At 42.6% G+C, this 25,057-nt stretch overlaps 1 protein-coding gene across 1 annotated transcript; it reads right to left on the bottom strand.

Moving 5' to 3' along the window:
- Positions 1-13,341: 13,341 nt before the first annotated feature.
- PFDN4 (prefoldin subunit 4) lies at positions 13,342-22,365 on the bottom strand. Its single transcript, XM_081290830.1, has 4 exons — positions 22,212-22,365; positions 16,814-16,921; positions 15,895-16,035; positions 13,342-13,739 (listed from the first exon to the last, which is right to left on the bottom strand). Exons 1-4 carry the CDS (start codon positions 22,233-22,235, stop codon positions 13,608-13,610), a joined length of 405 nt encoding a protein of 134 aa, XP_081146956.1. The 5' UTR covers positions 22,236-22,365; the 3' UTR covers positions 13,342-13,607.
- Positions 22,366-25,057: the final 2,692 nt, after the last annotated feature.

Here is a 25,057-nt window from a genome sequence, read left to right as displayed (position 1 = left end):
GTCATTGTATTCCTAGAATGTCCAATTAGATAAATGATCCTAAAAGCATCTTAAAACCCTTCCAAGATTTGGGGTGTTTAAGAAGACTCTATCTAAACATCCAGAAAGAGGAAGACAAGGTGCATGTTTATCTCACTCATCTTATTTCTTATCTCTGTGTCTCTTGTTTATTTTGCAGACAGGCTCAGCCAAACCACACACAAAGGAATTCTCTGTATGTGTTTGTTTGAATCAGAACAGCTCTGTTGAAGATAACTATTTGGGGAAATAAAATATTTAATCTCAGAAATAGGTGTTCATGTGCAAATGTGTTTTTATGTGTTTTCTCCTTTCTCTTCTTTACACTTTATTCTCTTCATTTCATCTGACCTCCAAAGACACAATCAGTTACTGCTTTTTGTCTTCAATCAATGTCTCTAAAAAAAAGAAAAAGAAAGAAAGAAAGAAAAGAAAAGAAAATTGGTTATTCTCCTGGACTCTAAATGAATTACATTAAGTTGTATAATGCAAAGTGTTCATGTCCTATTTAAAAGTGTTATTTAAAGATTGTTATGGTTAAATCTTGAGTAACTAGAATATGTGATGATTGCATTTTGTGAGCTTGAACCAATGATTTCTTGACATACAACTAGAAATAGCAGATTTTTTAAAATGTTTTTATTAGTGCTTTATAGTTATCCATAGTAGCAGCGTTGTTCATTCTGACACATTTTTACATGCATATAATACAGCTTGCTCCATTTCAGTCCCCAGTGCTTCTCCTTTACCTCCTCTCCCCTGGACTCCCTTCCCCTACTCTATTTTTTCTTAAACTTTTAAGCATTGTTCCTTCTTGGGAAATATTCTTCCTGACCTCAGAGACATTGATGATAGAGTAGAGGTCTGGGCAATTTGCTCTAAGAGCCCTGTGTTGGCTCTCGTCTTCCTGCCCTGTCCATTACCTCCAGGATGACTTTTTTGTGCATCTTGTGAATGGTGGTGATGAGGAAGCCCAGAGAGCCCACCTTGGGCTCTTCCTTGCCCCTCTACCTACCTCTCTAGCTGCCTCACCACCATGTCACCATTTCTAAGCATGGTCTGCCTTCAGCTGCTGGGCTTTTTGTTTTTTGTTTTTTGTTTTTTTTTTTTTTTTTTTGATTCACATTTTAGCTGGAAATGACTTTTCATTTCCTAAGCTCTTTTTGGCATTTTAAGCTCTGTTAATGGTTTTCCTTAAACTTTAATGCATTTCATTAGGAGGATAAAATAAAGCAATCTCACCAGCCTTTATGAATAATTAGTGACTTAGAAATGAGCCTTTAAGTTAGTGAAAAAAATCCACAGTAAGGTAGTGCAAAGATAAAAGACACGGGAGCATATACTTTGATGCACTTTAAAGAAATCATCATAGACTAATAATATGGTATCTCCAAGGAACAGATCAGACTGACAGGAAAATTGCTTTTCATGAAACAAAGTAGTTATGACATTTATAGCAACCTTTATAAAGGTTTGTAGCACAAGAAAAGGAGGAAATTTAATTCCATTATTTCCATGTGCCTAATAAGTAACCTCAGTGGAAAGGAAAGTTTGCAGGCACATATGCACACACACACACACACACACACACACACACACATATCTTCAGAAAGAGGTGCACATTTTCTTCTACTCCAAAACATAAAAAGGAACGAATAACTTTCTAATCACTATTTCTCTCCTTTTCTAGGAAAGTCAGACTGAATAGAAATGAATCATGGTAGCATGTCAGAGTGACCAATGGCAGACCTGCCAAATATCTGTCCATTTTGAAGTAGCTTCAGCTCTACAATTTTCTATAACAGTAAACACAAAAGTCTTTTTGGAAACACACTCCCTTTGTTAATACTTTTGAGTGTGTCCAAGTTGCTTCCTTTCCATTTGTCTTCTAGATGTTTCCTATGTGCGGAACTGTAAAGCAGACTTCACAAAACTGAAATCATTTCTTCAGTTGGTGAATTCACAGCTGTGTGTCTTTTTTTCTACTTCCAAACCATAACCAGGAGTCACCAAATGTTAAAAGGCGTTTTCAATTAAGTCAATAATTAAGCTGGCATTGTTTCCACAGAGTCTAAGATATTAGCTAGGCAGGAAAGATATCAATCCAGTTTTGAAAAATAAATGCCTATACTCTCCAATAGAAGAGACCTCTTATAGAGATGTGACTGGGCAGGCTTCCGAGATGGGTCTCCATGTCCTGCTCCTGATTCCATGGAATTTCTCCCTTTGGGTTATCCCGTCCCCTGGCTTGAGGGCTGGACTTATTGGTTTGCTTCTCACAAACAGAACATCTCAAGATGAGATCTAGTGACAGATATTCTGTGGTTTTCACTTTGGTCTCTCTCTGTCTCTAGGGACATGACATCCCTAGAGACAGACCAGTGGAGAACCTAATGCAATTGAGTTTGGATGTGGTTCTTCTGAGATCTGACAGTGGCCTCCAGGTGAGCTCTGAATCAGACCATCCCCCTGTTAAGCCTTGTGATGACCTTGCTCCTGGCAGACACCTTGGTTACAGCCTCCTGAGAGACTGAGCTACAGGTATCCAGCTGAGCTGCTCCCACATTCCCCACCTAGAGAATCTGTGCATCAGTAAATCTTGGCTGTTTCCAGCTACTAGATTTCAGGGTGATTTGCTAAACAGCCATAGATAACTAATACAAATTGCAACTGAACCCCTCGTGTGACATCCACATTGTCAACCGTGCAAAGCCTTCAACTGTGAATCCGGTTGTGGGAAGCTGAAGTGTGGTGTGGTCATTCATATTCATTCATTGAGTTTCCCGAATGATGTAATTTTTCTAGGTACTCATCTCCATTGGGTGCCAAGAATTGATCTCATTTTCCACTTGTTTCAAATGAGATAAAATATAAATTTAGGAAGAGGGGAAGCTGGAAGGCACTGTAAGAGGTTAAACAAGAAAACTAAAGAGATCATTATTAAGTCTTCATTTTTGAAATAGACACTTTCTCAGAAAACTAGTCGATTCTTCTCATGCAGATACGTGAAAAAGGACCTGCTAGAATAAAATTGTAACTGTAGAGTCAGATGAGAAAGCAGAATCCTAAACACAATGGTAAAAGAACACACAGGAGGCAAGAAGGGCCAAGATGCTGCAAGACTCGTGAATGTTCTCTCCATCTGAAATGAACTGGTCCTTGAATATGTAGACATTTCCAGGATTTTTCATTCTTGGTGAGTGTTCACTGTTTCCCAGGACCTTGGATAGTGTCCCCATTCCTGGAGTCCTCCAGTGTGACTCCACCCACAGTTCCAGGAATAGAGCTCATGACCCAGGCCTGGGAGATCATCCACTGACAGGCAGAGATGGGATCTAAGCTGGTCCAATCGACAAACCTCTAGTTTTTGGTTTTTGATTTTTTTTTTTAAACTCCAGGAGGAAGGTTTTCATTCTTTTCTGTGGCATGCACCTAAAAGGATATAAAGATGGAGCCACTGAGGTCATTTCTCCATGATGCAGGATGACAGGAGAGCCCAGATAGAGCTGCTGTGGTTTGTGGCCTTGTCCTGTAGACAGCAAGAGGAGTAAAGTCGGATATCACCTTGTGAGCCCAGAGTCCAGCCTGCTGGACACCAGTCCTGTCTCTGAAGCCTCAGTTATGAGCACCAGTGAATTTCCTCCTGGGATTCAGTCAGTCTGAGGAGACATTTTGGGCTGGTTGTTTTTTTGCCTTAGATCCCATTCAACAGGGAGTGTCTTAATGCCTGCAGGAGTGATCATTTTTAGAATGCTTGTCTTTTCACTTGAACTATCACAAACAGTCTCATTGCTTTGGATCAGCTTTCCTCCAAACCTCTTAAAACCTTTTTTAAATGTTGTCAGCCAGTGCAAAAATGGAAGCATATCTCTTTTAATAATAGCAACCATTGAGCAATTAATAGATATTGGGTATTGTCTGAAGCATTGTATATGTTATGCCATTAGTCTTCATTTTCTAGAATCAGGAGAGTAAAGCCATTAAAACACAGACTCTAGAACTCAAGTGCCCCAGATTTGGTTCTTCCTTCTGCCCCTTTCCACCAGTGTCACCTTTTTAAAATCTCTATGACTCAATTTCCCTTCCCATAAAACAGAGGTGATGCTGTCCTCATAAAACTGTGAACTGAATGAGTCAAGATTCATAAAGTGCTTGGCGCACAGGAAGTGCTGCCTGTTGAAGTGTCTCTTTCCCTTTTTGTTCAGCTGAACAATTTTTTTATGGATGCATAATAAATATACAGAAGAGTGGGTTTCATTGTGGCATATTTGGTCTGCACATAACATAATCTGATCAATTTCTATCCCCAGTACTCATCCTTGCCCTCCCTCTTCCTCCCTGACCCCCTTCTTCTACCTCACTGGTCTCCCTTCTATTTTTTTTAAATTCATTATACACAAATGCAGCACAACTTTACATTTCTATGGTTGTACATGAGATAGCATCACACTATATGTGCAGTCATATGTACCTAGGGTAATGATGACCATCTCATTCCACCATCCCTTCTATTTTAATGAGATCCCTTTTTTCCATGCATCTGGATAATTTGATCAGCAAATCCTGATTTTTTAAAATGTTTTTATTAGTGCCTCATAGCTATACATATTAGTAAGGTTCATTTTGACATATTGACATATTGGTTTTCTCTCTCTCTCTCTCTCTCTCTCTCTCTCTCTCTCTCTCTCTCTTGCCATGGAATAATAGCTGGGTCATGTTGTGGTTCTATTCCTAGTCTCTTGAGAAATCCCTATATGCTTTCCAAAGTGGTTGTACTAATTTACAGTCCCATCAAAAATGGATGAAGTATACCTTTTCCCTATATCCCCATCAGCCTTTATTGTTAATTGTATTCTTGAAGTGAAATGAAATTTAAATGTAGTTTTGAGTTGCATCTCCCTGATTGCTAGGGATGTTGAATATTTTTTTTCCTATGTTTGTTGGCCATTTGTATTTCTTTATTTCCTTCTTTGAGAAACTGGTTCTTTTGCCCATTTTTGGACTGGGTTATTTGTTTTTGTTTTTTGCTTTGTTTTGTTTTGCTTTGGTGTTAAGTTTTCTGAGTTCTTTATATATTCTGTCAGAGGAGTACCTGGCAGAGATCTTCTCCCATTCTGTAGACTCTCTTCATACTCTGAATGGTTTTCTTTGCTTTGCAAAAGCTTTTTAATTTGATGCCATCCCATTTATTGATTTTTGGTTTTATTTCTCTAGCTTTAAGGTCTTTTTAGGAAAATCAGCGCCTGTACCTATAGGTTGAAGTGTTAACTATGTTTTCTTCTCGCAGTTGCAGTGGAGTTTCTGGTCTAATTCCTAGGTCTTTGATCTACTTTCAGTTGACTTTTGTTCAGGGTGAAAGGATCTAGCTTCATTCTTCTAACAAGAACATGCAGCTCACAGAAGTGTTTCTTATTTATGTTCCAACCCTGTAGACACTCTTCTGCTCATTGTCCCAGTGAGGAATCCAGTCTTATGTGGAAGCCCTTTTACATCCCACCAAGACGGCCACTTTAAAATGTAGTTCTAGTACTGAAGCCAAGGGCTGTGAGACTAAGGACAGCTATCATCTTTATATCCTGAATGTCACCCAGCACAGCATTCTGCCAGTGGTTATTAATATGATGTGGACAAAGTAATCCAAAAGTTATCTACAAAGACTACAATGGCAGACATCAGGCAGAGAACACTAGCATGGGAGTCGAGAATTGGAACCACCAGGCTGGGGTTGTAGCTCAGTGGTAGAGCACTTGCCTAGCATGTGTGAGGACCTGGGTTCGATCCCCAGTACTACATAAAACTAAATAAACAAAATAAAGGTATTGTGCCCATCTACAACTAAAAAATATTTAAAAGAAAAAAAAAAGAATCAGATCAACTATTGCTATTGCTGTGTAACACATCTCTCCAAAATGTAGCAGCTGAAATCACATATGTGGATTACCTCACAGATTTGTGTGCTGGGAATCTATGAACCATGTATCTGGACACCTCTGGAGGGGGATATTCCACAAAGATGCACTCCAGGTGTCCAGGGCAGCGGGCACATCTGGAGGATCCAAGTGGAAGCTCATTTGTGTGGTGATCAGCAAGATTCACTCCATCCAGGGTGATGGGACTGAGGGCCACCATTCCACAATGGCAGCAAGTGGATGGGCTCCTTCAGTTTCTTCACACGGGCCTCCCCAGCTGACTTTAGCAAAGCAAGCACACAAGAAGAGAGAGAGAAAGGCGTGGATTGGGATTTCACTGTTTTGCCCTTTGACCCTGATGGAATTAGCCATTCCGGGCCTCCATTCTCCAGTCTATGAAAGCTATATTGTAATTTTCCAAGATCCCTGTTGGCTCCAACAGGACTCCAAGAGCCCCTGAGAAGCTCAGGGGTACACAGTGGCAGAACTGCCTTTGACACCTATACAAACTCACCTGCAGCAGCCAGATGGCTGGAACCTTTCCCCCGTCCCCAGCATCATATCTCACAGCCTCCCCTGTCAAGAAAAGCCACAGAGTGAGGAAAACACTAGAACATGCCATTGGCTCTGCTTCCTGGGTCAGGAGGAACTGGAGGGAAAAGGGGGCCACTGTGGTTAAATGCCAGTTTGCAGCATTTGAGAAAGAAAGAGCACAAAATTTAATTGAAATGGAGAATTTTATTAGTTTACCCTGAAGTGTCAATAAAAACTGGTGCCTGGCAGATGGTTTTGCTGTGGTCCCAACAGCAGCTCTGTCTTGAGGTTAATAACCCTTCACTTTATGGACTTATTGGCAAACTCTCTGTGGTATTTAAGTTTGTTTAGATGTTTTCTTGACTGTTATTAAAAAAAAAAAATCTGTCCACTACCGTTTTTTCCATCTACTGAAGACAGTTCTCCCTCCTTTCCTTTTGAGGAATGTTCTGGAATCTCTTTTAGCCCATTATAGCAATGAAGCAGGACATCAACTAAAAACCACATTTAGCAGTTTATTGATGTTGTAAGAAATAAGTTTTGTTGTTGTTGTTGTTGTTTTAAATCCCTGACACAGGTCTATTTGCTTATGCTTCCTTTAGGCTGAAGAAAGGGAGCACACTGCAGAAGAGCCATGTTTGGTTAAAATTCCAAATGAAAGATTTTCTTCTTTACTGTTAATCACAGGGCTTTCGTCAGCCCTCATTGATCCTACAGATGTTCCTGCTCCCTTCTGAATTAGCTGTGAGTTGGTGGCCTGTGAACTGGAGTTAGCAGATGTTTGTCATTTGTCCCTTCTTGTTCTGTTCTCCTTAATGTCTTTTAAATCTTTAAATGATTTGCAACCTTTAAAAACCGGGAGATGTCACATTGAAAGAAATTTAGATTTCCGACTTCCCTGAGCTATAGGAAGGCTTGGTGACTCCGGTACACATTCCAACATGGTGACAACTGGCTGAAGCAAAGACACCATTTCCTTCTTTTGGTGGGGCACATCCTTGTCTGTCACCACCATCTCCCCAACTCCCAAGTGCTCTAACAACTATGCTATTAATAAGCAAAAAATGAAAGTCCATAAAAGCCAGTGACTTCAGCATTGAGAAGATAGTAGGGTGGGTATAAACTGATGCCATAGAGAGTTCTGTCACTGTGGAATTGGGCAGCTGCTACTCCTCCAGCCTGCTTCGTTCATTCTTGATGAGTGGGTGAGGCACTGGGTGGGACACGGCGTTCTGGTCTGAACACCTTCTGCCATGGGATAGATATTGCAGGGAGACCCTCAAGGGCCAGATGGCATTTGTGCAGTTTTGTCCATGAGTCCTACTGTAGGCATTGAATTTAAGTGGCCTTCAGTTACCCTGAATGTATCACCACATTATGATCTTCAGGGACGCTCAGTGTTTTGGCTTCCACAGCCTCTTCCTCCAAAGGTAAATATTAAAAAGTGCATTTTATGACTGCTGAGCTATAAAGACATGCACAAACCAGGCTGGATTATATTCATTATTCTTTTATGATTTTAAAGGAATCATTTTGCAAGGGCAGAAAGCATCAGATAATTATGCAGTGGCTTGACCCGTTTTCTCTGCATTGACATTGGCTTTCCTGTTGGTTTCTTATTCGATGTCCTCATATTACTTGGTCTTCAGAGCAATCACACCCTCATTCTTGACAGAACAGGGGGGTGTGTTATTGTCTGTGCGTTATCGTGGTTTTGTGTTAATAGCAGCTGCGATGCCAAAATTAACCCATATTTTACACTTCCTCATTGTCCTGCCTGGCACACAACTGTCGTTAAGCACACAGAAGGAAGATGTCTAAGCACCCTGGTGTATGGGGCTGGGGATGTGGCTCAAGCGGTAGCGCGCTCGCCTGGCATGCGTGCGGCCCGGGTTCGATCCTCAGCACCACATACCAACAAAGATGTTGTGTCTGCCGAGAACTAAAAAATAAATATTAAAAATTCTCTCTAAGCACCCTGGTGTGTCCCATTTAACATCTAGAACTTGCTCGGTGCGCTCCTCTAGTCCCTGGTTCATGCATGTTTGCCGGCCTTTAAAGACTTCCATAAAAGTTACAAGCACCAGTCAGTAGCTAAGTACTATTTAAACCCTGTGGCCAAATACCATCTATGTTCTTGGAGGGATTTTTTTTTTCTTCAGTGCTTTTTCAAAGGGCTTCCAGAATGATTCCGATAGCAGGCAAACAGGTAATTTAACCCTTTCAAGGAAACTTGGATTCTCTGCCACAGTGGATGCCACCGTCCCCAGTAGTCAGCTGGCTGCCATAGACGACAGTTCACTCCGGAAGCAGAGCTGTGCATTCTGCTCAAAGCTAGAAAGCAGGACTCATAATTTACATCAGGGCCTATTTAAACGCTAGCATTTTGTAGCATTTCATCAATTCCTCTCCTCAACCCCCCTTCAAAAACAGATAGAAATTGCACAAAACATCATTTCCCTGAATTACGCTCTCTCTCCGCCCTAACCCCCCACCAGTTGTTTTATAATTTTTCATTAAGTCAAAAACTCTTCACTATCGTTTGAACCCAAATGCCATTTTATGTCGATGGCTGAATCTTTTATCTATGGCTGTTTTTAAAAGGAACAAGAGAAGTACGATCTCTTCTCATCAAGGAAGAAGGCTGCCCTGAGTCCTATTTTTCAATCACAGACCCCCCCACAACCCATAGACACCCACAGCCTCCTGTCACCTGACATTCCAACTGCATTAACACAAGACCGTGGCCAAGTGCCTAAGAGCATGGCACCTATGGGCCATGAAAACTTTAATTTCTTTTAAAATCATGAAAAAAAAGAGAGAATATAATCCAGCCTGGGCAATGTTTGTCATGATAGGTCTGCAGTTATAAAATGCACTTTTTAATATTTGCCTTTGAGGAAGAAGCTCTGGAAGCAAAGACACTGGGCATCCATGGAGACCATAATGTGATGACGCATTCAGGGAAACGGAAAGTCACTTGATTCTACTCCCACAACAGGACGCATGGTCCAAACTGCACAAATGCCATCTGGCCCTCGAAGGCTTCATTGAGACATCCCATGGTAGAAGGTGGAAGGCCAAGAGCTGGCAAGGGTTAGCTTAAAGGGCTGAATTTATGACAAATAGTTCTCAGAATGAACCCACATGCAGTCACAACGGCCCATTCCTGAGGACAGAGCCCTCTAAACTAATCCTGCCTCACCTCTCAGCACTGTCACATTGGGGATTAACAGAACAAAGTTCCAATCCAATGCATGATCTGAAATCAGGCTGCTGTGAAAACACTCCGCCTGCTCCTGGAGCTCCCATGCTGTGTAGCTTTAAAAGACCAGGTCCATCAGCCATCAGCCATCATTTGATGGAGAAGTTTTTCCAAGGTTTAGTCCTGTGAGACTCTCACCCTTCCTAGGATCCCAGGTGCTGCCCATGGTGCTGGCCCTGAGTCCACCCTGAGATCCACCAAACTAGACCAGCTGCTTTAATGGATTTCAAGCCTTTGCACTTGACGATAGTCACATCACATGGAAGGCTTTTTCAAAACACCCAGTAGCCCCTTGAGAATCACTGCCTATGCAGCTCAGGTGTCTGAGGGGAGGGAATCAATATTTCTGGGGTGGGTGAGGTTGAGGTGTGTTGGCAGGGATCAGCAAGTAGAGCATTTTCTCAGCTCTTCTAGGCCACTGGAGCACTGGGCATCGTCCCCACTACCTCCTGCTTCAACCCTCTGGCTTTGGCCCCTAGGACCCTACACTCTTGCATCTCTCTCCTTTGCCAGCTCTTTTTCCTCCCACCAGCACTTTTTCTAAGTTCCAGTCTCTCCTGGGAAAAGCCACCTCAACTGCTCAGGGCACAGCCCCTGGATCAGCCACCATCATTAGTGAGTCCCTTACAAATGCAGCCTGAGGTCCTAGCCCAACACACTGAACCAGAACTTGCATTTTTAAAAGGTCTCCGGGTGATTTTTGTGTGCTTTGAATGTTAAGAGAAATTATTCTCAAATATACCCCCCACCCCGCGAGCCCACATACCCTAAATTGCAAGGCACCATCCGAATGGCCAGTTAAGTCTCCACATGATCAATGCCCTAGCAATTCCAGGCATCCTCCTCCCCTCCCCTTCCCCGGCCCCTCTGTGCCCACTGCAAACCAGCCACCCCTGACCTTTGTTTGTTGACAGCACCAGCAGGGTACCAGGGCTCATAAAGCCAAATGAGGACAGTTGTTAGGCAGGCCACAAAAATGAGCACCATGGGCTCAGCAGCATGACCTGAGACACCTGGTTGTCTAATGGACAAGCAGCTGATGACTGCCATTTGGAAATATGGTTTCAATGTTCCAAAACTATGAATTTTTATGTGAGTGCTCTGAATTTTATTGTGGCCAAAAATTCAATTTTAAAAAAAATTAAGAAAAAGAAGTGTAGGCTATAATTCCACCTATGCTCAAAATCAAGTTCTCTTTGGCTTTCTGTTCCCTTCAGCATCTGTCACTATCAATACTTCTATTTAGCCACCTCTGAGTCCCAGCCCTCCCTTTCTTCTGCCAGCTGACTCAATGCACCAAGGAAGGTGCAGGGACATTAGGTCATCTCCATCTCCACCTCTGTGAGGTGAAATCTACCTAGCAACTGCCAAATTATTTTAAAATACTGTTCCAGTCATGCATATTACCTTCTATTCCAAATCCTGTAGATACTACACTGATCTCCAGCTGTCAAACCACCGCCCCCATCTCCTCCCTCCCTTAACTGGTCCTGTTTTTGACTATAGCTTTCAAGCCTTGGAAAAGGTAGCAGCCGTTGTGGAGATGGAAAGAGATGAACAGCTTTGAGCAGTAAAGTCTGCAGCACAGCCTAACAGGAAATTTCAGTACAGAGCTAATTATTTCTCATCTTGTTCCTATCAAAAGCCTGAACTTCACATATCATATTGCACACCTGAGTTTCCAACTGGCAGCCAGGGGGTCAAATCTGTCATACAAATCTTTTGTTTAGCCTGTGCTGCTTTTGAAAAGGTAGTAATTACACTAAAAATTGCACATAAAAATCAGAATTCTTGCCTTAAAACAAATACCAATGACAAATCTAGATCAAAACGTCTACATGGTGACTACTGGCTGGAGCCCAATGTTTACAGTCTTCATCTAGTCCAGTGATATAACTACAAACGTAGGAGAGGGCTATGGGCAACTTTAGAAATGAATTGAACCAGTATTCCTGATGTGATGAAATTCCACAGGTAAATGGAGGAAAACAAATTTAATGGGTAATACTGTAACCTTTCTATTCCCACTGATGTTAGATTTTTTTAGCTTTACTTGGTAACATGCAAGACAAAAAATTTCAGCCAGGTGCATAATTCCAGTTCCAAGCACATAAGTCAGATCAGCTGTCGTAAAATTTATAAATGGGCAAACAGAGTTGCCCTCCTCTGCCAGATCCACCCATTCACCACCTGTATCACTAATGACTTTTATGGGCCATCTCTGGATTCTGGTTGGGTTTAGCCAATGGTGGGGCCCAGTTGGACTCCCGGAGGGAGAATGAGGTTAGGGTTCTCATTCCCCATCACTGCAGGTCACAGGTGGCTACGTTCCTCCCTAATGAAGATAGCCTTTTCCTGGGTTCCAGAAGGGGAGATGCAGGTGCTCTCTACCCTGGGCTCCGAGGGTCCCCCTCTACCATTGTGATCCTGACTTCAGTTTTCTCAAATTATTGTAACTTGGGCATGTTTTCCACTTCCTGTGGCAATCTGACTACTCCAGCCTCAATCTAACTGAACATTAGCCAAAAGCATTCAAGAAGAAATATTGACATGAGAATTATTTTCTAGAATTTGAATATCACTGCTGGAGATTTTGCAGCAATTTTAAGTCCGTCTTCATATTAAGAATTTTAGAAATCACATATTTCTCTATCTTTAAGCTTGAATTAATGTTTATAAACATTTAACCAGAAATATATATTTGCAATATGTATAGCTTTGAAGAGAAAAAAATATTTCTTCTAAAATTATGAATCTTAAACCCTAAAAAATTATCATCTTTATATTACAACACTTCCCTTGGTATCTTGGCTTATCAGTGCCATCTGCTGGGAAGGATGGTATACTTAGGTCTTCTAAATTCCCAAATGTGTCCTTTGGGGGAAGAAATGGAAGGCAAATGCTCTCTTTATTTAAAAATCTGCCGTACTTTTAAATATACTGCTGCTCATTTTCCGCATCATTGTCAATATATACCCCTAATTAATTACAAAGCACTGAAATTATAAGCCTAAAATTTATAATTTCAAAAAATTAAACTTTTTCTCTACAGATATACATCTCTTGGTTTCTAAAATATTCTTTGTTCTTCTGTTGTTTGCTCTATATTTATATGAAGATTGACATGGCCAGGTGCAGTGGTGCACACCTGTAATTCCAAAAGCTCAGGAGGCTAAGACAAGGGATCCCAAATTCAAGGCCAGCCTCAGCAACTTAGCAAGACCCTGTCTCAAAATAAAAAAAATAAAAAGGCTGGGGGGTATGGCTCAGGGGTTGATTGCACCTGAGTTCAATCACCAAGACCAAAACGAGTTTGACATGCCTCACATGTCTGGACATTACCCCTTTATTTAGCAACATCTATGATAGTGATATATGTAAAAAGTATGTTTGATATATGTTTAACTATGTCTATTACATATATTTATGCACACTTTTTTTGCAGCAAATGACAAAGTTTTCATTGTGAACTGAGCAAGCAAGTGCAAGACTGCCCATCTTTTTGTGGTTTCCACCTTCCTTGGAGAGCAACTGATGTCAGATACATAAAGGGGACACAACTTAAATTTTATCAATGAAAATTGCAACAAGTATTCTAAATAATATAGAAACATAGACGGTTGCTTAACTGATTTTAATAACATGACATAAAGCTCCTAAACTTGATATAACAGTTATGCAAAATACATAGATGAATACTGTCTTTTTTCAAAAATATAAAATAAATAAGCACGACATGTGAAAATAGGCAAGTTTCCATTAAATAAATGAAAAGTTTAAAAAGAGAAAATTTTCCTTTCCATATCATTTGAAGAAGGGAAATTATCATTTCAAACAATATTCAAGTTTATTAAACAAATAAAAAAAGTATTATAAAATGTTTAACTTTCATCAGCTTCAAGATTTATGTTGCTGCCAAATTTTGCATATAACTGAACTTTCAAATCTGCTAACACCCGCTGAATTGATTCCACTCTGGATTCTAAGGCGTCAATTTCTTCTTGCAAATTTTTCTGGAAAAAAAAAAAATAGCTTAAATTAATTCTATTCAGTTGGCTGGTTTCAGAGCATCTGTGTCTGAAATAATATTTGGAAAGAATTTCAGGTCAAGAACTTTCTAAACTTGGACATGCAGCTAAATGACACTGATAATTAGATCTGAGACAAAAGTCTAATTCAGGTCCATACTTATTTAATCACAGAATAAGTCATGATTGTTTCTCAGCTTTGCTAGTCTAAAAACTGAAGCAGCTAAAAGAAAATTAATTCTTAAATTACCATAGCCTAATAAAGAAAGAAGTACATACAAAGACTTCTGTAAACATGTACCATGAGCTTGCCTGCCTTCTAACACAACCTGTCCCATCAAAACACACAAAATCACCAATAGTTAAGAGTAACAGCCTATAGTCAAAATCTGGCAGTTTTCACTATGAAGCCTCTAGGGCTAAACTTTGGAAGAGAAGAGCAAGACACAGCCATTTTGCCCACAGATGGCATACCCATTAACATGTTGACCTCAGGAGCAAAGACAAACACTTAGTTTTAGCAATGTTATTCTTTTAGAAGTCTAGCCAATGGTTCTCAAAGTGTGGCCCTCTGCCCAGTATTGGGGCAAAAATCACCTGGAATTATTAAAAATACAAATTCTAAAGCCTTACCCCAGGTCTTATGAGTTAGAATTTCTTTGTGTTGGGCTCAACAACATCAATTTTTAACAAATCCATGGGAGATTCTAATTCTAAAGCCTGCTAAAAGTTTGAAAGCAACTATTACAAGACAAAAACTAGAAATTGCCAGATGCAGTGGCCATGTCCCTAATTTCAGCAACATGGGAGGCTGCAGCAGGAGGATCAAGAGTTTGAGACCAGCCTAGGCAACTTAGGGAGACCCTCTCAAAATAAAAAAGCCTGGGGTTGTAGCTTAGTGGTACAACATCCCTGGATTTGATTCCCAGTAACACACACACACATACACACACACAGAAATAGAAACAAGACATGTACCTATTAAAAAAGAGAAAATTTCCATATCAGAAAATCCAATCAACCAAATAAGACTAGAAGATTATTTTTAAATTACAAGTCCATCATATCCCCCTTTCCTCAAAACCCTCTGCTCTAAGATGGGGTGGACAAATGACAGCCCACAGGCCAATCCAGCCTGAAGCTCGTTTCTATAAAGTTTCACTGCAGCACAGTCGTGCAAATTCATTTACCCATCTTATTTTCACAGGTTTATTGGATGTGGGTTTAATGCTTGTTTAGGCATATAAACAAGGAAGATTATCAATTTAAGTAATATTCAAGTTAATAAAGCTAAAGTTGAGGAAATGTTTGAATGCCCTTGGCTTCTCACACGCTAGCTCTGTGGCTGTTTCTCATCGACAGCTGAGGGCATGCAAGTTAGTGAGCAACTGCACATAATGCACCCTTGTCTCAAGCAGTGCTAAAGAGCCCACACTCTGGCCCAGTCAGTACAGGTCTCTGATCATTTCCTCAAAATAATTTTCAAAATGTAAACAAAGATTTATGTGTAAGAATGCTCACTATGACAATACTATGACAAAATATCAAAGACAAGTTGATATTAACAAGAGCAGTAAGCTAAATTAATGTCCAACTATACGGTATTAAAGATGGTAGTAAATAAGTCACAGAAAATGACATAAGTCTGCCTGAGTCCAAGAAGGTTCCCAATGAACATGTGCTAGGTGAGTAACCTTAACCAAAGTGTGGAGCAAAACTACACAGAGAATGAGGAAAAGAACAAGATACATGAGCATGTTCCCTATGGATGGTCACCTCTGGACAGTGGGATTACAGGAAGTTTCTCTTTTGTGCTTTATAATGTGCTGTACTTTCTATACTTTCAGTTAGGAGAAAATTCCAGTGTCAGAAGACCACTGTTTACATGTCACTATGAAAAAATACTGTAACCTCTCCAAGCCTCTATTTCTCTTCCAAATTGGGATAAAAATGGATCATCATTAAGATTAAGTAAAATTATGCTGGCAAAGCATTGAGAGCCTGCCTGGGACGGTATAACACCCTTAATGTTACTTAACATCCATTATTTTCCTCCACCCAAAATTACATGTTCTTTAAAGTGATATAAGTCCTAATTTAAGAATTAGACCTTGTCACCCAGGGAAAGACTCCCACATACCTTTGCTTCCTCTAACATTTCCTGTGTTTCCTCTTGAGAATGGCTAATGAAAACATCCCCAATTTGATAAGGTATCATTAAGCAGTCATCATCTGCAAGCATGATGTCATCACAGGCATCTTCTAAATTTTGGAGTTGTTTCTGTAAGTGCAAAAGTGAACAGCAATGAAAATGTCTCAAGATTCCCCAACAGAACTAAAAGCCAGGTTCAATATGGGGACACCAACTTTCTGAGGGGCTCTTTCACAAAGGTATCACCACACTAAAAAGAAAACTAAACTCTTACCCTTAGATGACACCTCACCTGGAATCACTGAGGAGCCAATACATCATCCTCTGGATGTTTCCAGACTGCTATGAGCACCCTACCCTACGTGGACTGTCGGTATCTGAGATCACTCAACATTTCCACTTTAAACAATTCCCCGCTGGTGAAGCCTGCCTTCTCACAAGAACCAAACAAAAAAACAGGAAACAAATCTACCTTTCTCAGCCTTGCTTGCTGAGATGGGGGCTGGAGGGAATAATAGCTTAACTTCCACCAATGGAATGCACATGAACTGGACATTTTGAGAAAGCTGCAGGAGAAGCTGGGCACCGGCCTCAGGGACATGGGGTTGCTGTAGCAGCAGCTCGGTGCTCCTCCTCACCAAGGAGGCTGCTGGCTCTCGGGTCAGCGGAGAAAAAGCAGTTTCGTCCCTGGTCAAGTTCTCTCAGACACAGTTCTAGAACTTGCTCCCGAACCCTCAGTCTAGACCCAAGGCCCTCACCAATTCTGTTCTCTCACATCCCTTAAAAAAATGACTTTCTACTTAGGGTAGACTGTGTTGCCGACAACAAAAGCCCACAGAGATATACTTAACTGTGCTCAACTTTTAAAAATAAACAACTTTTTATTTTTCCGAAATAAGACAAATACCTTTTTTACTTCTATTTCTTCCTTTAGTTCTGTGATTCTACTTGTATTCCGGGCAAATTTGTTTATCTTTTGCTGATCTTCAAAAGTAACATTGACATCTTCTGCAGCCTGAAAAAAAGTTTTCAATTTTTTGTAGAATTTTAATGAAGAAGTTATAGATTAGCTTATTTTACTAAAATATCAATAAACTATCCTAATGTAGTCCAGAATCATAAAACGTATAGAATATCACAAATGCCTTAGTCTTTGCTCCATGAGCTTAAAATTTGTTCATAAATCTATAAATTTTTTAACATTACAGAAAATAGTGCCTAACTTGTATACATTCCAAATATAAACAACATTTAGTAAGTCAGAAAAAAGAAACAGCTCATCTTTGGCCAATAGTAGACTTTCCCAAGGCAGAATACTCTGTCATCAAGATAACCCAGGGAGCAAAAAATATCTATGGTCAAATAATGTTAATGCCTCATATTAGATTTTTCCCCCATAGAGTTAAAACGTGTATAAGCATATTGTTAAGATCATAAATATGAGAGTCTCTAGTTTTTAATCAAACTGATATTCAATGGTTATACCCTGTACATAGTAAAAATTATATTATAATGTGAAGCTTGTTTATATGTCTTCATAAGACACAATTCACTATAAAATGATAAAGATTAAATGTTTATAAAATGATAAAAAAAATCTGCAAATAAAGAGGGCTTGGATGTCATAAAGCATAAAGTACTAAAGCTAACAGCTGACACTGATTGAGCCCTTACTATACACCAAGAACTTTCTAGGCATTTGATCATCTCTACTAATTCTCCAACCAGTCTTAATAAGGGGGATTGTCACTGCTATTTCACAGGTGGAAAAACTGGCACAGAATTTAAATAATTGGCCCAAAGTCGCACAGCCAGAAAATAAAGGAGTCGGATTTTTACCAAGGCAGCCTGGTCCCAAAAGTCCAAGACATGCCTGTGGGCTCTAAGAATTGGAATGCAAAAGTATACGCGTATATTGTGTGCACATGCGTACATGAGTTTCTGCATACTTAGAAGAGGCAGCAGGAAGTTCCTGGATTTCATCAGGTTCTCAAATGGGCTCTATATATTAAGAAATAAAATTAAATACCAGACTCTCCTTAGAGATTCCTTTATAAACAGGTGCTCTTATTATAAAGGACTAACAATGTATGGTATAAAAATAGTTGTTACTGAAGCTACATTATTATATCTATTAGCACATATAGTTTATCATAACTATATAATAAATGCAGCTTCATAAGGATTACCAGTTTTATTGCCAATGAAAGAAGAAAGAAATGAGTTCACAATATCCACACTCCATCCTTTGTCTCTTGTGACCCATGACATAAAACATAAAACTTTTATTTCTCCAGTACTTGAAAGTCAACCTGTAGTCTCAAGCAAGACGGCTCAGTGGCCAGAATATAAAGGCAGAAACCAGAATTGAGCCCTCCCTTTTATTAGGCTTTCTTCCCAATAAGCCATTTCACATGCATTAGACCTACCACCAGATTCCAAGCACATCCGAAGAAATCCCTTACATCATGATTGTGTAGCTTTCTGAGTGTTCAACCCCACACAGTTTTTATAAAGTGGGAAACATGAAGCTATACTAAAGAAACCACAGGAACACCTATAAGCAGGTGTCTTGGCATTTAAGTAATCCTCCCTATATTAGAACTACTAATTTCCTACGCAGAGAATAGAGAATCCTAGAGCTCCTGCTTGCCTAAAAAGTTTATGCCGTTTTAGTTAAATATTGAGCTCCAGAACACTTCATATGTATTTATAGCTGTGTTTGCTATCATGAGGATTTTAAAGGGTAATTCATGTAAAAGTACGTAGGAGAGCTGCCTGACACAAGTAAAGCTAATGGTTTCTGAATTTGAATCTAAATCATGATGAATCAGACTCAAATATACGTGTGCACATGGGCTTCTGAACACTTAAAAAAGTGAAAGTGCTGCAGAGAACTTGGTTACTGCTCTTTTCAAAACAGACATTTCCTGCGGTAGACCCACCAAAAGGCAAGCACCAGTAGGCACTTAGACCCTGGTGCACAACTCCTAACAGGGGCTCTCCCACCAAGGTTCAGGGCTGCAACTGGTGTGTCAAAAGGGTATATACCAATGTTACTGTACACTGCCCTGTGGGGTGGTTCACAGCAGGGGTAAGTCACACCTTCAATGGCCAGGGGCAGTGGCTTCTGGTTGTACAATGCTATTCTAGAACACTTCTATGTTTCCTGAACCTGCATTTTGGCAGAAAAGGTAATGCTTTTTTTGGTTCCAGGGACTGAACCCATGGTGCTCAACCACTGAACCACACCTCCAGCCCATTTTTATTTTTTATTTAGAGACAGGGTTTCACTAACTTGCTGAGGCTGGCTTTGAATTCCTGATCCTCCTGCCTCAGCCTCCCAAGCTGCTGGGATTACAGAAGTGCGCCACTGTGCCTGGCTGAGAGAGAATAATTCTTAATTGGGGTCCAAAACATTGAGAAGTAAATTTACTCCTGAAACTGTATGCAAAGTGGCATGCATATTAATGTGCACCCTTCTTGCAAGCAGTCTTGGTAGTTTTCACAGATTTTCAAAGGGATCCACAATCCCAAAAGGTTAGGAACACTTCCTTAAGAGAAACCAAATGTAGTTACTGCCAGTGTTGCGATTTTCTAGTACTCAAAGCAGCATAGAGTGGAGGAAAGTCATAGTGGATGCCAATACACCCAAGCAGGAACTTTAGGTAAATTACTCAATTCTCTTGACACCACCTCAGATTTGTCATCTCTAAAATGAGAAGCTAGTTCTACCTTACAGGGGTGATGAAATGAGTACTGAGCACCGGGACTGGGGATGTAGTCACTGTTCAATAAATGATAGCTAAGCACTTTACCTCCTGAACACTCTTTAGCCAAACTCACTACAAAGAACAGATGCAGGTATAGAAGGAAATCCTGCTAGGCCTAAGAGAAATATGACTGCTCAGGGTTCAAGGGAAAATTAAAATTCCCCAACCTCTAATTATACTCTTATCTTTAAGAGTTACTATCTTATGGGATTCTAGGAGGAAGTGAACCATGCTCAATCATGCTCTGCACTGAGTTTGAGTAGTGACAGCTGAGTCCCCAGAAAGAAAATGGCCAGTTTCAGTCGGTTTTTACTTTTTAAAGGTATCTACCAAGACTCTGTATGTGATTTTTGCTTTGTACTTTCATGCACCTTTCAAGCACAGTCATGAATTTAACAATTATTTAGTAGTATTTCCTATGTGCCAGCCACTGTGACAAGAGAGCTTCAACCCTGCCCTCATTAATACCTGCCAGCTTTCATTTGGTGGGGGGAGGTGGCAAAAGACAAGATGAACAAGATGATGCTCAATGGCAATAACCATGCTGGCGACAATAAATAGTGTAGGGGTGGAAATCTTCACTGTTGGCACTATTTAACCACATGCTATGTACTCCCTGATTCTAGCCTTCATCTCGCAAGCCCTTTCCCCCCACAGCTCTCATCAGAGATGGAAAGTTCAGCTTCCTATGTGACTACTGGCTGCCTCTCCCCCAAGAGTTCACCCCACTGGGAGGACACAGGGATAAGAACTTCTAAATGCCCACACTGTTACCTACATCATTTAAAATTGAGACTGTGTCATATCACATGCTCAAAAAAATTTATTCAATGAATGAAAGAGGGAAAAGGTTGGTAATCTGTCCAAGGTTCAAATCATTCTTCTACCATTTTCTCAATGTTCTCATAGTCTCTGTACTACTTTCCGTATCTGTACAACAGGAATGAACCACAACCAGTGTCTTCCAAGGAATTAAAGGCCATATGACCAGGGAGGATGCAACTTAACAAAACAAAGGGGAAGGGAACCTCAGTTTCATACCTGCCTGAAATCTCCAGGGTCCCAGACCTTACTCTGTTCCTAAATAAAATTTATAAGGACGGACCACAGGGTGAGCAATGCATCCTGACTCCCAGGTTTAGCTGTCCCTTGATCTTGGGCAAGGCAGGATGGCTGGTCACCCAACAGCATGCATAGAAGCTATAGACAATGTGATACTAAACAGCAGGAGAGTAAAAAGTAGATTTAAAAGTGGAGTGAAAACAAATCCCATCAGCTAGAGGATTCTCAGCAAGAAACACCTTTCACAGTTAAAAAGATTCTGGAGTAAGAAGGTCTTTAAATCCTAGCTTTTGCCTCCGTTTCCGCTTCTGCCAAATAAGGATAAAAACAGTTATCTCCCAACAAGAGTAGTGAACCAAGATAAATAATAAATGAAATGGGCTAAGAACTGTCCCAGCACACAATAAAACATCAATATTTATTAGCTGTTAATTCTTCACCTTTCCCCCACCCTGATTTCCTTTTTCTTCTATCTAGATATTTGGGAAGGCTTGCTGGCTATAAATCCCAAATGGAAGTTTACTTTGCTTTTGAGTAAAACAGTGTGATGAAATATCACGCTATGCCCTATAAGTATATATAATTACCATATACCTTTTTAAGATAAATATTGGAAAGTGGGCTCTGGGGAAAATAAAATGACCAAATCTGACATCCAGCTCTGCTTTGGAGCAGCAGGGTCACTGCGGGACTACAGCCTGCTCTTAGTCCAGGTGTCCCCATCCCCTGAGTCGCAAGAGGACCCAGATGACAGATGCGCGGCGCTGAGCCATGATACCCCATCGTCAGCAGACCCTAGGCTTCACCCTGCAGGGCGAAGGGCACCACTCAGGCTGCCTACAGTGAAGGATCAGCTCTGCTCTCCAGCTCCCCGGGCTGGGGCTGTCCACCGTGCATCCGCCTGCTTTCCCGCTCTTGGGGCTTAGGCAGTCCACAGTGCACGGGCCAGCTCTGCTCTCCCGCGTCCCGGGGCTCGGGCCTCGCACCGGACACCGCCTGTTCTGTTCTCCCGCGTCCCGGGGCTCGGGCCTCGCACCGGACACCGCCCATTCTGCTCTCCCGCTCACGGGGCTCGGACTGTGCACGTGCACCACCTGCTCCGCTCTCCCGGACCCGGGGCTCGGACTGTGCACCGGACACCGCTGCCTCTGCTCTCCCGCTCCCGGGCCCCGCGACCTTCCTCCCCAGCCTCCGCTTCCTCACAGTGAACACGGCGCCGGGCACCCACCCGCGGCCTGCGGAGGGCCAACGCGAGCACGCGCACACCCCGCCGCAGCCAACGGGCCTCGGGCTTCCCGCACCCAGCGCAAGGCCGGGCCGCGGTCCCCGGAGGGAGGCATCCCAGGACCCCGAAGGTCCCGGCTTATGACCCAGGTGCCCAGGGCGCCCCCAGGACCAAGCCCGAGCTGCGACCCTCGCCCTAGCCCGCCCAGGCCGCGCCGGCCGCTCTCGCCCCAGCGCTGCACTCACCGCCTTCTTCATGGTGGCCGCCATCTTGGGGCCGCACCACCCGGCGCGGCGGGGAGGGCGGCTGTGGTGCGCGTCTCCCCGTGTCCGCGCTCACTCTCTCGCTGCGAGCCCGGAGCGCAGCTTGAAATACAACGCAGTCTCCACATTCCTTCCTATAGAATCCCTTACCCACAATTCCCCACAGCTGGGACTCAGGGCGCAGATGAACCCTGGAAGGACTTGGTACAGGCCAATTAAAGGGACAGGCAACGCCCTGTGAACCGACAGAACGGGGGCGTGGCGCTCGGCTGCCGACGCCCGCCGTGGGCAGCAGGGGGCGCGCCGGGCGGGGCCGCCAGGGCCGGGCAGGTTCCTGTTCATCACCTAAAAAGGAACTTGGCTCGAGGGAAATCCAAAAGGCGCAGAGGAGGTGGCGCTCCTATAATTTATTCAGCAATACCGGTGAAAAATTCCGGCACACTTACACCAGTGCCTCTGATTCGTAATGGTGTTCTTAGCTCAGCCTAGATGCTTCTGAAGTTCCTCTGCCCAAAATTCGAGCTTTCAAGACGAGGAACTGCCGCTGACTCAGCGTTACTACCACCTCCCTCTGTAACACTGTTGGTGCTGTCTTTTTAGACGTCGGCATCCATTTCGGATGTGTAGACACTGGAAAGTGCCCTGGAGAGAAGGGTGACCGTGGTCAGAAGCCACCCTAGCCTGGATCTTTGAGAGCAGAGCCGAGGCAAAGGCTTAGATGCGTCTGCTTCGCTATGGAGTGCAGTCGCCGGCAGCAGAAGGAGGGGCAGGCGCACAGCGCACAGGGAAGGCAGCACAGCCAACAGCACCGAGCTGACCTTGGCTTGGGCTCAAGCACAGCCAGAGGCTTTGTCTTTGGGGACTGTCCTCTAAGAGACTCTAAGAGAACGTTTTACGCATGACTCAGGAAGGTCTAGTCAGGGAAAATGGGGAAGACTCTCAGTTCCCTTTTCCCATTCAAAGGCTAGCCCTTTCCATCTGAGCAGGTTGCTCACCCACAGCTGATCCCATAGCCTCCCTGACCTAAGCAGCCTACAGGGACACCCTGGGTGGTAGTGGAAGGTGTGAGGATCTAAGCACAAGGCACTGGAATAAGGAACCCTCCCGGGGAAGAGGTGTCTCTGGAGAAGGGTCAGAGAAGTTTCCGGAGAGAAGGGGGAGCTCTAACAGAAAAGAATCTCAGTTCACTGGCGTAGAGAGACAGCTTTAGAGGCAAAGCCAGGTACACATATTCAAGAGTGAGAGATGCCTCCGGGATCTTCTTTTAAAGGCATCTTGGTGAGGGGTGGGTGTGGGGAGGTATGTGGGATTGATATCTGCTGGTGATCTCAAGACAGTTTCTGGTGGTCTGGTCAATCTTCTTAGACTGATGTGGGCTTCATTATCCTGGGTAGATACGGCTGTTTCCCTAAATTATAGAATTCTCAAAATATCATTTGTTTTACATAATTTACTGGGGATGGTTAATTCACAGTACTCAGGTAGATTTACACATTTTCCAGGAATTTGGGATAAAGGACCTGGGAAAGATACTGGTGACACAGGCTTGGAAAAGTTTAAAGAATTTCTAAATTAAAATCTTCTTTCTTTATCCTTCCTTTATGTCTCCTTTCTACCTATTTCTTATTTCTTCCATCCTATCTCAGAGCAGCTGTTAGTCCAGATGTCCCCATCCTGAGTCGCAAGAGGACCGCAACTGCACACCTGAAGTTGGCCATGGCCCATGTGCAGCTGTCCACTGCAGGAGCCACTGGAGTATAGCAGGTGGCCAGAGACGGGAGGACAAAGGCAGGTGAAACTGAAAGGATCTAAAGCAACACAACATAAGAATCGACTGATACAGAGGCCCATAAAGCAGACTCAGAAAATCAGCTTATGATGTACCGAAGAGAGATCCACAGATTCCTTTAGGCATTTAAAATTACATGGGGCCAGAGGCTAACATGCTGTGCTACTGAGGAGTACTAAGAAGCCTTTCCATCCGAGGCTGTTTGTCACAATAAGTCCTCAACACCCTTGTCCCTCCTTAACTGTTTCTCCAGCTGAAAAATGGCACCAGAAAGTGCCTGGGTCCAAGGACAGAAGGGCTGAGGGTGGCTTATGTAACAGGGATCACAGTCTCATGTAACAAGTGATATGGGGTAAGGGATGGTGGGCTGGATCAGCAGCTCAAAAAGTCATGGCTTTCATCAGAAGCTCAGGTTTTGGACTTCCCTCATCATCACAAGATGGCTGGTGCTTCTCCAAGGATGGGTCCTCAGAGCATGTGAGAGTGGAGAAAGAAGGCAGAAGTTGCCTTTCTGCTGTGCCCACTCTCAGTCTCCATTTCCTCCCCCTCCCACCATCCCCAGTAGATGGCATTTACCAGAATGCTCCAATCCCCTCCGTACTATGTTTGTCTTATCTTCTCAAGTACTGGTCACAGCGATGAGATCAATGAGATCTGGTGGTACCTTAAACAACTGTGATTAATTCCTACAGTAGGAAATATGGCTACTGAAACACAGCTGGGCTTCTGAAAGCAGGGTGGGGCAAAAAGAGACATCAGTTGCTGGGTCGCCAACCAAAGCTGATTTGCACATGCAGGTCTGGCCGTCAGGCAGCAGCTATTCACTGGAGTGCATCTGACAGGAGCTGGGCAGAGTCTAGGCACAGGGTGGTGCCATTCCATCCGGACAGAAGATGAGGGCTAACCCCAGAAGCTGTGTTGCTGACTTGGCTCCCTCTGAAGACCTGCTTCAGAGGTCTCCTCTGCTTCCCACCACCCCCCCCCTTCCCCCAGTGCAGCACTTGGTATGTTTTCAGCTAATCTGTTTCCCAGCAGGGAA

Source organism: Spermophilus citellus, assembly GCF_964194105.1.
Source record: "Spermophilus citellus genome assembly, chromosome: 4".
NCBI lineage: Eukaryota > Metazoa > Chordata > Mammalia > Rodentia > Sciuridae > Spermophilus > Spermophilus citellus.
The sequence above is the reverse complement of the archived record's forward strand: the minus strand, read 5'-3'. Positions and strand labels throughout refer to the sequence as shown.